Source organism: Daktulosphaira vitifoliae, unplaced genomic scaffold, assembly GCF_025091365.1.
Source record: "Daktulosphaira vitifoliae isolate Bord-2020 unplaced genomic scaffold, ASM2509136v1 Scaffold_5, whole genome shotgun sequence".
Lineage (NCBI taxonomy): Eukaryota > Metazoa > Arthropoda > Insecta > Hemiptera > Phylloxeridae > Daktulosphaira > Daktulosphaira vitifoliae.
Genome location: NW_026099576.1, coordinates 31,130,099 through 31,144,347, shown reverse-complemented (window position 1 = coordinate 31,144,347; position 14,249 = coordinate 31,130,099). Strand labels below are relative to the sequence as shown.

The following is a 14,249-nucleotide window of genomic DNA, read 5'->3' as shown; positions in this document are numbered from 1 at the left end:
AAGGAGTTACCGAGGACCGTTGGCCAGATAAAGAACGATATGTACGGTGGCGAAATTTCGGGACACGCAGACAGCATTAAAAATAATTAAATGCAACCCGTCGTCGCGCATAAGGGCGGCGGCACTGAAGTGCCTGGACAAAAGAAGGCAGACAGCAAAATATGTTAATAAATATACGCATTTTGATCGATAACGACATCGATTGTTTGACCACTACCAGTACAGTGTGTGAGAGAGAGAGCAGAGCGCGGCGAGCAGACGGACAGATCCTATTTGGGGAATTAATACGGCTAAAACCAGATTCTTATTTCTCCCCCTTCCTTCGTCTATTTATTTATTATTATTATTTCTTTTTTTATGTTTCTCCGAATCTACTACTGCGTTAAATGTAGTACATAATAATATTAAGTACCCATATACGTGTACCTGCGACAAAACGGCGGCCACTTTGCCATGGTGTTCTCGCGCACACGACTACTCCTTCCCGTCATCGTATCAGACAACATATACACACACACAACAAACTAGTTCATTCCCTAAACAAGCCATGACAAGAATCTTTGGAATGCTCACATGGGTTCATACATAACGTTCAATAGAAAACGCGGACGAGAAGAGTTAACTGTATACAATACAATATAAAGCGCTTTGAAATCACACTCGAAAGAAATTATCGTTGTACACACACACACATATATAAGACACATGCCCGTGGAATGCTTCGCAGCATCGTTGTCTGTCGTGCGTAAGCGCTCGAAAATAACGTGTACATGGCGCCCCCGTACCGCTAAAGAATACCCCTTTCATTAACAGCAATCACAACGCTCGTACAAAAGGAAACGAGCAGCACCCGATACGACTTGTACTTACAATCCAGACACGTTGAAAACGGTCCCTTGAAAACGATTTAAAAAATACTATTCCTAACACGTCCAACATGAATGGAGATGTACACTTTTGATCCGATCAAATCGCCTCGGTCAGAAAAACGTGTAGTCAAAATCCAACGGAAATTAACAGAAAGGCGTTTGATTAGATTTAGAATAACTACCGTAAGCTAATGTTCTATAGGGTAACTAGAGTTGCATAGGAAAACATGCGAAACAAAATGAACCACACTTAAAAAATAGTGATGAATATAAGAATAAAACCAATCAGGAATGAATCCATTCAGTTTTTGTATAACATCGTTCTCAATGAAATACAACATATTGAAAGAGGTGAAATAACAGTAGTCAATTAGGAGAAAACGTTAATAAAAACTGTCCTAGTAAAGCCTCCGCGGTGCGATCATTATGGTGTAACCTTTCAGCAACCACGCAACGGTAATGATAACGACCGGAAGGTTCATGTAATTGCGTGTGCATTAGAAAAATGCACCAAGAAAAAACACAGTGACAGTGCCAGAAAAGGCATGTATTTTAGATTTTAGCCATGCATTTCAAAATTCCCACGAAGTATCAACAGATTTCTACACTAATTTTACTAAATTTAGTAAGTCGACTGCAACATTATCGATAAGTTTATTCTTGTATGCAGCCAGAGTATATTGTTTTATTCATTATAAAAAAGACTTTCAGAGGCAAAAGTAGTCCTTTTAAAAATAAAACTTGGTCGAATCACTAGATATAAACATTATTTTGACGTAGGAAAAATGTTAACGCTTTATTTTGTTCAAGAAGTATGGTTTGATGCGGTTAAAAAGTGTTAAACCTATTGAAAATTCTAAACATTTAAGGTATGATGAATAACAATTCGGTTTTGTATTTCTATTTTGCAGGAGCGTTAAGAAGTTCGGTTATATGAGGCCATCTATGATATTGGATCTCCGGTGTGATTTTGTAAACGATTACTTAAACATTTTAGGAAACTGAATTCAGCTGCTAATGTTGAAAATTTAGCATATTTTCTGTTTTTTACATCAGTAATAATGTGTTATCAAAGGGTAATATTATTAATCGAACGATTAACAAATTAAATCATAAGTTTTCGAGTTTCTTTTTGCAAACTTCTGACAAAACCACATATGACCGCCAAAGAACACTAAGTTTCTGTCGACCTGGATATTCTAATAAGACAAAGTACGACTGGCTAATAACAATACACCATAAATTTTACTGCTTACAATCATAATAACACACCGCATAATGGGTGGAGTGAGAAATACAGAGCTAGAAAGAGAGAGGGAGATGAAGATGAGACTACTAAAGAGGGCGGCGTTTGCAGCGAAGGGGTTTCTGTCAAAGCGTGTGTATATAATATTAAAAAGGCGAACGACGCAATAGGAGAGGAGAGAATAGGGGGGAACCGGTATACGGCGTGATTGCTTGCATTCCTGGCAGCTAGACGTCGTCCACCAGCTTGTGAACTGCTTTTTTTCTGAGAACATGGCAGCGGGAGTTTACACGACACGGAGAGGCTACTGGTAGGTTCGCATACACCGACAACTTCTTCTCTTATAAAATTATTTTAAACTACGAGTGAAGCTTTGTAAAATATTCAGGGACTTGTCACAATATAAATTTACAAAAATCGTTTTCTTTTTCACATTTAGAGTCAGTATATTTTTTATACCACAAACAACTCAATAATTAACACTAAGTAATAAGTTTTGTTTCTCGAATTATACAGCATTCGCAATGAAATGGTGTACATTTTATTTGTTAAGAATTAATCCAAATTAGCTTTATTGTAAAAATGATCCGAAGCTTATTTTAGTTTGTTTAATTTTCAGCGAATTACTTGGCATGCTGTGTTGTATTAAGCGACTAAGATGTATACATACCTTTTTTATAAGACTCAAATTTCCTCAATTTTCATCTCAATTCGATGTGCAATTTTGCATCATTAAGAAGCAATTAACCTAATTCTGATCTTGAACCCAATAGATAGTTGATTCCGATCATTGCAGATTTTTAATAACCGTTATCTGAAATAATTAATCTTCTTCAATCGAGAACCATATCATTCGATGTACGATAAATCATGTATAATATTAAGTCAAAATTCATTCGCCAAGATATTATTTCCATTAGGAATAGATAGACAGATAACTATTAAACTAATTAATATGAAAAAACAAGCAATCACATTCTCACAGAAAATCCGAAGAAATCAAATTCTTTTTTTTTAAGAGTACTATATATAGTACAATGGAAAAGTAAATAATTTAAATAAAAGTAGTAATAAGCAAGTCATGTTTTTGGGAACATCTTGAAGCGTGCCTACATATATAACATTAAACACTGATATATATATTTGTTTAATCTTCTAACAAATCAAAAATTCATAATTTTTATTTCTTTATCACCAAAAGTATATTTATGATACATATTTTGCACACTAAAATTTATAAATTTTAAACCAAAATTAATGCCAAATATTCATTTGATGATAACTATTAAATAGTTTCTTAAAAATCTATAAAACATTTTCTCAAGACATAAACCTCTTAATTAAATTAATATTGTAATTACTATTTTTTTTCAATTGAAACCATCACTTTCAAATAAATTAGTCCAACTGATTCAATTGAACGACGACATAAAAACAATATTGTCTGAAGCACGAAAGATTTTTTTTTAAGTAGAAAGCATATGAAGTTATAAGAATGAGCTTCAATTTATTTCGTGTTTTTAGTTCACAACAATAATTTTTAAAATTATTTAACATGTTTTTTATGCATGCATTACTAAATTCTTTAAAGGGAATATCGTAAACCTAAATGGCAAAACATCCGGATTCTGAAAATAACGGAAAATATACCTAGTATCTTGCAGGTACTCTCTAAACAGCTTAAAAAACCAGTAAAATAGTTTCGACTTGATAACGTTGAACGTTCCAGCATCATGGCGTATCATCTATATTAATTATTCATTTATATAATATAAATGTTTATATACATATATACACCTATTATACTGTATACGATTTGGAGAAAGCAGAACAGACAAAAGGAAACAGTGCGCGGCAGTTAATAAAAGAAAGAAAATGGTGGTCAAAAACGTGATGAAATGAGGTATGAACCAGCATTCCAGACATAGTTAAATACATACACACTCAAATATATATGTAGATATAAATATACACTCATACATACATATATGTATACTATTTATATACATAAATACAAATTTATATGTATATGTATGTACACAAAAACGCACATAATGGTCGATAGTGGAACGAGCTGTTGTCGTTGTTGTAGGGTAGAGAGGGTTACATTTAACGAAGGAAGGGGAGTTATATGCGACGGATAGGTGCACCTGCTGGCGCTCTGACAAAACGCCAATAAACCTGTTTTGCCTTTTTAATGTTTTAGACAATCACACACGTATAATGAAAAAAATGCTTTTGGCTTCAAAACATACACTACACGTGTTTGAATGTATCGAATCATCATAAGGTAAACCTAAAAGCAAAATACACAAATCCGTTTCGGCTCTAGAAGAACTTGACAACAAGTAATGAAGTGAGTGGAAAAGTGTTTTTGTTTAAAATATTATAACGCAATAATTAAAAGAATTTGGAATGAACGTTTAAGATAATTTACCGAGCCCCCCAAGACTGTGTTCAATGATAACGGCGACACTCCTTAGAATACTTAACTCACTGTTTAAGCGATTACTTTCTTAAAAGTATGCGCAGACCAAAAATAATAAATTACACTGTGGTTCAAATGTTCTTAAAACATACGGTACGAAATTAACTAGTTAATAACGTTTACTGGACAGAGTATTGTACAATTTTGATTATGTATATTAAAAAAATATTGATTGCGTAGTGGTTGTAAAAATTTTTTTAAGAAAATTTCATGGAACAACTACGCAGTCACGATTGTTTTTATTTTCGTAATCATTAAATTATATTACTGTATACAACACGAGATATAGTGTACTATGATTATAGTGTGAGAACAACTTTAGGGCGAGCTCCATATTTGGTATTTTGGATTGTTTTTCTAACAATTTTATTGGACAAGATTAAACGTCAAGGGTCATGAAATATCCCTTTTACCGCGAATAGACCACCCGCATGTTCCTTCGACGATATGAGTTACATTCCCCCTTTTCAACCATCGTAAATCTTCAAAAAATGCTGTATAACAAAAATAATTATGTTATACATTTTAATAGAAGGATCCTTTATAAACCTTTAAAATCAACACTACATCCAAAATTCAACAAACCGTAATACTATGTAAAAATCATTCGAGTAAAAAAGTTAAAACGATAAGTAAACAATGACTTTTGTTATTAATATTTTAACAAAATAATTTATATCAACCTTACGTTTACAAAACAACTTAAGATGTAATTAATTTAATTTAATTGATGAATTATTAAGTTTACAATAAGTGACTATTCACTTTATTATTATTTTAAATTGATAAATCTGATTTAACTTATAAACACGTTATGGAATATTCCTACAATATTAGGATATATATAATTGTACTATTTAAAATGTACATATTTAATTGATGTCATGCATATTTATAATTAGTTGATTGTATACTATGTCATTAATAAAATTGAAAAATTCTATCATCAATAATTAATATATTTCAAAAATTGTAAACTAACTAACACAGAATTACAATTTTTACACAAAAGCAATAACTTATTAACTAACTCAAAAAAATTCAAATAAAAATATTATGTTACAAATTTGTAAACTATTGTATTTCTATAGTTGAGAAAATTAGTTTAGAAATACTAAATTGAACACTACAAAAATGTTTCTAAATAAATATTGTAAGCAAATTATCATGTGTAAAATGTCACTAATGACTATTTCATATTTTTTATAATATGAAAAATTTATAACGAAAATATACTAAAATTTCTAGTAAAATTTTAGTTATACCAAATTAAAATTTATATTACTTTATATTTCCCTGATACACTTAACTGATATATAAAAAATAATAATAATATTCAAAAAAATATTTTTTTATCCTGCTAATAGTTAAGAATAAGAATATATAATTTATAAATATTAAAAAATTGCTCTACTTATAAAGCAAGGATACATTGATAAGCATAAATTTTTATTATCTAAAAATGAAATTGGACCATATTATGTCCAATATTTTAATGTCAAATATTTTGACCATGTTCTATAATGTACAACACAATTTACAAGTTCAAATTTAATGCTTTACGTTTTAGAATTTGCTAAAAAAATAATCCAAAAAGATACTTAAAAAACATAAAAGAGTACTTCAAAACATTACCACCAGTATATGGGTTACTATAACTTATAAATCTTGCATTTTTCAAGAGTCAATGATTTATAATTTAACAGAATATACATAAAAATTAACATTTTTTTTAGAATACTTGGAAAAACGTTTTTCTAATTTATAAATGATACGATTGAATGTGACAGATTAATAATTCCAATTTTTTGTAGATTGTAGAATACATTTTAAACATAATTTAGTAATTAAATATATATATATATATTAAGGTATTTTTGTTTTGTTAAAAAATTTAACAAAATGATAATTTATTCTTTTAATAATTCTAAAAACCAGAACTGTTTAATTAGACAATTACACATATTAAATTATTATTAAACTTTCAAGATTTAATAAGGAAAAAAATTAATTTTCTTCTGCTGCATTTTAAATTTGTATTACATCGATTTAGTTAGCGTCATCTACTGGTTAATAATATAATATTGGTATTATTTTTTTAATTTAGCAATGGTGTATTTAAAAAATTACAACGGAAGGACAAAACACATTTTTTTTTTGAGATAAGGTACAATAAAATATAGATGACCTATTTTTTTTATCATTCATAATTTTTTTTGGTTAAGATCGCTACATAAAAATCGAAAAAAGAAACACAAAAATACACAAAATATGTATTGAAAAATTATTATTTTCAACAAAATAGTACTTTAATAAACTTTTTTGAACAAAAATTTGTTATTTTTAGTTTAGTTTTGATTTTTTTTTTTATTTTTTTTACTATATAACAGGCATATAATTAAACATTGATAAGGTTAAATTCAATGTATTTATTAGTAATATGAGATAACGTTTCTGGGACACCTTACAAGGCGTTGAATTTTAATCCACGAGAATTATATAAACCTTAGATGATTTATAAAATTAATCATTTGAAATGATTTTTCATATCAACCAACATTTACAAACACGTGTTGTTATTATGCATAACCAAAAAAAAATTGAACATGTTTTGAATTTTATTACATTGTTTGATAAATTATTAACATTGCTCCTGTGTCCCCTGTAAATACGCCACTGAAGAGCGATTCACTATAATTTCATTTACTCTAAATTTATACTTGAAAGCATTACAAAAAAAAAACGATAAAAACCGAATTTTACTTAAATTTCATTTCGGTATAAGGTTATTGTTTTTGTAAATAGCTGTTGACAAAACCGTTTTTTTTAATTAAAAATAAATAAACTTAACCATTTAAAAAAAACTTATCGTAAAAAAATTTTCAGGGAATCTATGAATAGACTGAATCTTTAAAACCTAACTATTTTCTTATTTTTTTAATAGTTAAAATATTTTTATATTTTCTTCAAAGGAGATTAGATCAAAATTACTACTGTTGTAGTAATAACTACAATAGTACAGTTAAGCTTTTGTTTTATATACATATCAAATTTTTTCTCTAGTCCTCTAAATAAAAATTAATATGTTACAATTTTTATTCTGAAGGAATTATTCACTCATTTAACAAGCATCTGCTTTTGTTTGTTATCTTATAATAGTTAATATAAATAATACTTAATAATAGCGCGACTATAAAAATACATTTTCAATTTTAACCAAACTTTATTAAAATCAATTTATTATTTATGTATTTAAACAAAAATATTAGTGTATTATATATTAAATATAACCATTTAAACTAATCAATTATTAAAAAAAATATATATACATTTATGTCAACACATGTTATTTATCATAGTAAATATAAATATTGTTATTATTAAACAGATTCAAACTACTTTGTATGTTTTAACAACTAAGTAAAATATTTTACCCATGAAGAATAAGTTAATAACATTTTTATTTTTTGGGGATTTATTTCCCAGAGAACTGATGATAATGAAACCCATAAATATATTTTTTGTTGATGTTTTAATGTAGATTGTTGTTTATTATTTTCTTTATGAAGTCAAATTTTGAATAAAATGTTACAAAAATTAATACCTACATACAATTTTTTCTCATTATGTTTAAAATGATGGTAAAATACATAATTTATTAATGCTTAACCATGAATATGCAGATTTTTTTCATTGAAATTATGTTAGAAATTGTTGGCAAAAAGTAACTTTTGGTTTTCTATAAATAGAAAGTAATTTATAAATTTTGTTTATGTCATTTTAAAAGGACTCAAGTTTATGCAAAAGTTTTTGTTGGAATATACAATTGCATAGAAATATTTTTTGTTTTAGGAGGAATATATCCCTTTAATACCTCCAATACTATAATACCAGTTAAAATCCAGTACTAAATTTTGAAGCCTATTAATATAAATGTTTATTTGATAATGTCTTTGGAATAACTTAACAAAATCTATAAATGCATATAAAATCACTCTCTAGCCATAATGATAAAGAAAAAAGGATTAATTAGGTGTGAATTAAAATATTTAATAAATTTCTATACATGGAAAGATTTTTAAACTATAACTCAATTAAAAATATCTTTACCTGGCGCTATTGAATGTTGATGATGGGGAGGAATTTACTGCACCAAATGCTATACCAACAGCTAATCCTTCAGGAATATTATGAACAGTAATTGCTATAACCAATAATAATATACGTTTCCAGCTACACATTTTTACATCTAAATCGCATTTTGTTTCTGTTTCTGTTGACAATTCATTATTTTTTAAATAACGCTGTCGAGTTACCCCTATATAAATTTAACATAAAAGTATAAATAATAATAATAAAAATATATTGATAAAACTATCAATTTTTTATTATTTAAATAATAAGAAATATTAAAAACAACTAAGAGTAATTTAACTTGAACGATATGTGACAAATTCTTAGTTGATAAGTACTGATAATATTAATATGTTATATTATAAGAGATATTTTATGACTGTAACTTGTCTAAGACTGAAATTTAATATAAAATATTCATGATATAACAGTAAGCATTTAAATTTTTTGTGTCCGAATACAAACATAATAACTTATTAAACATTTATTAAGAATTGGCCTTAAATAGAACATTTAATTTATAATGGCTTTTATAACATTAGTACAGTTACTATGTTCTTTTTATTGCATTATTCATTGATTGTTTTAAAATTATTTTTTTTACACTAATTAAAATCAGTATATATTAGTGATAGGTTGACTTCTACTTGATTCAGAGTAGTGTATTTTCAAGATAGGATAATCGACATAATATTCTTTGTTGGAATAAAATTTTAACTAACGGCGTAGTGAACATAGTTCTAAATAAATAGGCACTTGTTCAAAGCTAAAAAAAATTTAGGTGAGTGAATGATTGGATGGGTGCTGAATAATAATGCTACTGTAGATCATCATTTTAAAAATATTTGTTTTCTTTTTAATTAAGTATTTACAAAAAATTATCCTTTTATTTTACAAACCAAGTTAATATTAATAATAAAATAACAGTTATTAAAATGCTCACAATATGAGTTAAGTATAAATTAAAAATACCTTTAAGTGTTGTTATTTATTTTATTTTTATAATTATTTATTTAGTGAAATGTAATTTCTACAATATTATATTATTTATGTAAATTCTGACTACAGGAAGTAATTTAAATTTTTTTTATTTTTATTTTATTAGTTACATGTGTATATTTATTTGTTATAAAATAATATTTAGGTCTATCCTTTATATCTTATAGGGGTGTCAACTTTATTTTTTTTAAATGTTAGATTGAGTGTTAAACCAGCTTATAAAATAAAAAATGATAATAATAATAAAGAAAATGACTCGTCGACAACAATTTTTGGATTAATACATTTTAGTATTTAGGAGGGAGGAGGAGTTCGTCCAAGAAATGACTAATGATAAAAATAACAGCATCTGCGCTTCACTTCTAGTCTATATTTTAAAATACTAATAATTTAATAAATAATCAATTTTAGAATAAAATGTTAGAAATTACAAAATATTTTCTCTTATTGTTCAACTATACCAAAAAAAAAAACTTACAATCTTTGTACTGTTAAATCAATCATTTTTTTAAAATTTTTCTTTTTCGGTGTATAATAAATACTTTCTATAATTGAGATGCTCTAATTTTAATTTTTACTTTTTTATATTCTACAACTTTGAAATACATCTAAATTTTTTTTTAATTTACATAAATAATGAATTTCTAAGAAAAATAATACATTCATTTGAAAAAAATGCCAATTTTTTTTATTGTAATTTAAAATTATAAGACCGTAAAAATAAATATAAAAAGAGATAGCTGACTCAGCTAAAGAATGCCTCAATGTATGTTTAATACTATAAATACACCATTTTTATTCTCCCATAGCAATCCAGAAAAAAAATTTGATGACCTATTATTTTCTCATCAATATTTTGGTAAATAACAATATTGAAGAAAAATTTGGGTTGTAGGTGGTATAATTTTATCTTGTCCTTAGGAAAAATTTCACCTATCACTTCCTTAACTTCATTCAAAAAATTTAATATTGAAATACTTATTACATAAGAATTTTGATAGCAAACTTTACTTTCCTATAAGAATTAAAAATAAGATATTCTTCTTCCTCGCCTTAATACCAACTACTAGGGGTCGGCCATCTTTATCCTAAACTTCCATTTGACACAATCTCCCACATCATCTACGCTCACATCAGCAGCCCTCCATCTCTTTTTTGGTCTTACTGTATCTCTTTTTCCTTCAACATTCATTTCTATAACTGTTCTTACAGCTTACACGATTCTTTCTCCTCATAACATGACCAAAAGGAACTAAAAATAAGATAATTTTAAATTTTGGTCTTAAATTATTTATTCTTTTAGGTATTCTTATATTTTATAAACAATAGAAGTTCATAACTTCAATACAAAATAGTTAAGTACCGTTTGATTGTACATGAGCTGGAAGTAAAAAACTTAAAGAACTTAGAACCTAGAAATAAAGAACTTATGACAACAAGAATAATAGTGATTTTTTAGATAAAAATTACATTATTGGTTGAACTTTGGGACCCCTTATATATAAATTGTCAGGGCATTTTTTTTTTTTTTTAATGTGTGTAAAATAACCTTTAATTTAACATGTATTTAAAAGACATATTATTATATTATTTAAATTTAGAAAATATGTCCAGAGGTCAATTTCTTTTTCAAAATTAAGTATATTTTAAGATCTTTAAAATAAGATATGTTTAAATATTTTGGATTTTAAAAATATTTTTAAAATTCAAATAAAAATAGTTCTACTTTTTATACGTATACTTAATTTTTAAACTCTCCATATAAAAGGGAAAGAGTCAAATTTTCAAATAAGGTATATCAAATAAAAAAAAAAACACATCATAGTAAAACCAATATCTTCTCAGCTTCGCATCGAAGCTAAAAGTGCTCATAAAAAAAATCTGTATTGATCAATACATTTTTCTAAAAGTTAGTAATATAAATTTGAAATTAAAAATATAAATTGGACTATTTGTATAAAAATTAAATAAATTTTTAAAGAATTTTATATAATTTTCAAATGTTTACAGACTTCAGTTAATGATTGGATTTCCTATAAAATATGTTGTTGGCAATACAAATGTCTTAAGTATTATTAATAAAAATTTTGCAATAATTCCTCCAGATTAGAAAAAATTCTTTCATTAAATATGATAATTAATAATATGAAAATTAACTGTTTCATAATAACAACCTTTATTTTTTAAAATTATTTCTCTTTATTACAATGACTAAAGGGAATTCTGTCAATGATAGTTTAAACTAGATACATTTTGTGATCTTTTGACATATTATTTTAGGAGTGGAGTAATCGTGTATAGTGCTACAAAAATAACAAAACAGAAAACAAATAGCTTCTCAGATATGCATAGAAGCTAAAAAATGTTTACCTTCAATAGAAGACGAAGACTTTAATTTTTCATTATCAGTATTACTATCAGTAACTTTTTCTAAGTCATCACATTTAAGCTTATACTTGCTACATTGTTTTGCTTCTAAAAGAAAAATAATTAATTTTGATTAAGTACAAATTACCATTAGTGAAATATTTTTAAAATTACTTAATTTATAATTAGTTAAGTTAACACTCTTTAATTTAATTTTTAATTTTTCTATGAAAATACTTAGCCATTTTATTTATAATGTTTTATCAATTAGATAATTTCAATATGACTCAACTATTTATATCATGAGGAATTTCAATAAAATATCAAAAAAATTAACTATTATAAAAATAATTTTAAAATACATTTTTTATAAAATCAATTGAATCAACTGATAACTTTATAAGATTTTATATAAGACGAGAGTATAAACTTTTAAGTTTTTACAATATTTTACCAGGCATAAGAATATTGAGAACGTCCATTTCATAAGATGATATCACTAGATCAGATATGAAAACAAAAAGAGCACCAAAAATAAAACCAACTAAAGCTGGAATAAAAGCAAATTCTCCATTATTTCCATAAGCATGATTTTGTTCAGCCAGTTCAATGGCTGGTGCCAATAATGACCAATATGATGCAGCAATCATAACACCACTTGAAAATCCTAAACTGGCATCTAATAATTTTCTCTGCAAATAATGAGTATTATTATTTATTTATAAAATTTTAGAAATAAAACAAAGTAATATAAAATTCTTACTTGAGCACCACTAAAAAATAATATTAGACTCGATCCAATAGCAGTCAATCCCCATGTAAAAAAAGTCCCTAAAACAGTCTGAATAACAGGATGAAAATTGGGTAGCATATTTTAATGTATAATTACAAAAAATAGTAATTATCTATAAAATATAGTATAATTGTCATTTATTGATGTCAAACATGATAGTTTAAACATACGTTGTTTTTAAGTACTAAAATGAAATTTATTTTAAAAAAAAGTGTAGTGTTGGTGTTTATGATGTCAATGTTTACAAAACATGTAATGCCGCTACCGCTAGTTGTTATCTAAATCATATGTATCATATAAAAAAATATTAGATAAGAGATAGTAGATGTTAAGTATAATTATTTTTAATTTATTAAAAATCTTTCTGTTAAAAAAAAACTATCTGTTGAAATAATCACATCATAAATTATGAAATATACTCACCTTTTAATGCTATTGAAATGTATGTAATCATGGCTAGGCTGATGTACTTTTTGGTACAGAAATGTATATTTAATTTTGATTAACTTTATCAAGTATTGTAAAATGTTATCGTCTATGATTAAAGCTATAGTAGAGTCTTCATAAATTTGTAACTAAAAAAACAGAAGTCTGAATTTAATTTTATTGAAATTTTATTTTTGATTTTTTCATAATATAAAATTTAAGAAATTGAACTTAACCATAGCTGGGCATTAACGTGTTAAAAACTTTAAATGTTAAGTTAGTGTAATTAAGTTTAGAAACATCTTTGGGAGTTTTAACTTTTAATGTAACTACACACGTTTTTAACTTTAACTTCAAGTTCATTGCAGCAATGTAAAAATTAAGTTAATTTTTTCCAAGTTTCTTTTAACATAACGAAGTTAATCAAATTTATTGACTTACATAATATTATGTTTAATACATGTACAATAAGTGTACTAACTCGCCTATCATTAAATTTTGTATATGTGAATTTTAATCTAATTTTTTTTATATATCTATATTAATAATATGTGTAAATCAAACACATATTAATATAAGCTTCGTCAAAAAATTATTTTTTCAACATAAATAGTTAATATTAGTACGATTTAAGTATTTTTTTGATTTTGTGTTGCGTAGTTGATAAGGAAAAGGTAAAAAGTACAATTGACTAGTCATTAAAATAGATTCACTAGTAGGTTGTCTTGTGATTCCTATCTTACTAGTTTAAAGTCATCAATCATACGAGCAATAAAGGCTTTTTTTGTTCCCTAACATGTTTTGTATTAAACATTTTATCACTCCACTTCCACAATAGCCTATCAATATAATTTAATATTTTAGGAACTCCCTGAAAAAAAATGTATTTTTTTAATCTAATTATTTTTGCATAAAAATGTATTATCT

The 14,249-nt window shown here is 26.1% G+C and overlaps 1 protein-coding gene across 2 annotated transcripts in view; it reads right to left on the bottom strand.

Moving 5' to 3' along the window:
* LOC126906918 (zinc transporter ZIP11) overlaps window positions 1–13,428 on the bottom strand; it is a 28,069-nt gene extending 14,641 nt beyond the window's left edge. Inside the window, exons 1-5 of one of the 2 annotated variants that reach the window (XM_050687863.1) lie at window positions 13,320–13,428; window positions 12,867–12,944; window positions 12,558–12,795; window positions 12,107–12,211; window positions 8,714–8,921 (exon numbers count right to left, since the gene is read on the bottom strand). In XM_050687863.1, coding sequence (XP_050543820.1) covers window positions 8,714–8,921; window positions 12,107–12,211; window positions 12,558–12,753 — 509 coding nt within the window. In that variant the 5' untranslated portion in view covers window positions 12,754–12,795; window positions 12,867–12,944; window positions 13,320–13,428. Of the gene's footprint in view, window positions 1–8,713; window positions 8,922–12,106; window positions 12,212–12,557; window positions 12,796–12,866; window positions 13,158–13,319 lie in introns of those variants that run through there. The other variant, XM_050687862.1, reaches the window with a different exon arrangement.
* Window positions 13,429–14,249: the final 821 nt, after the last annotated feature.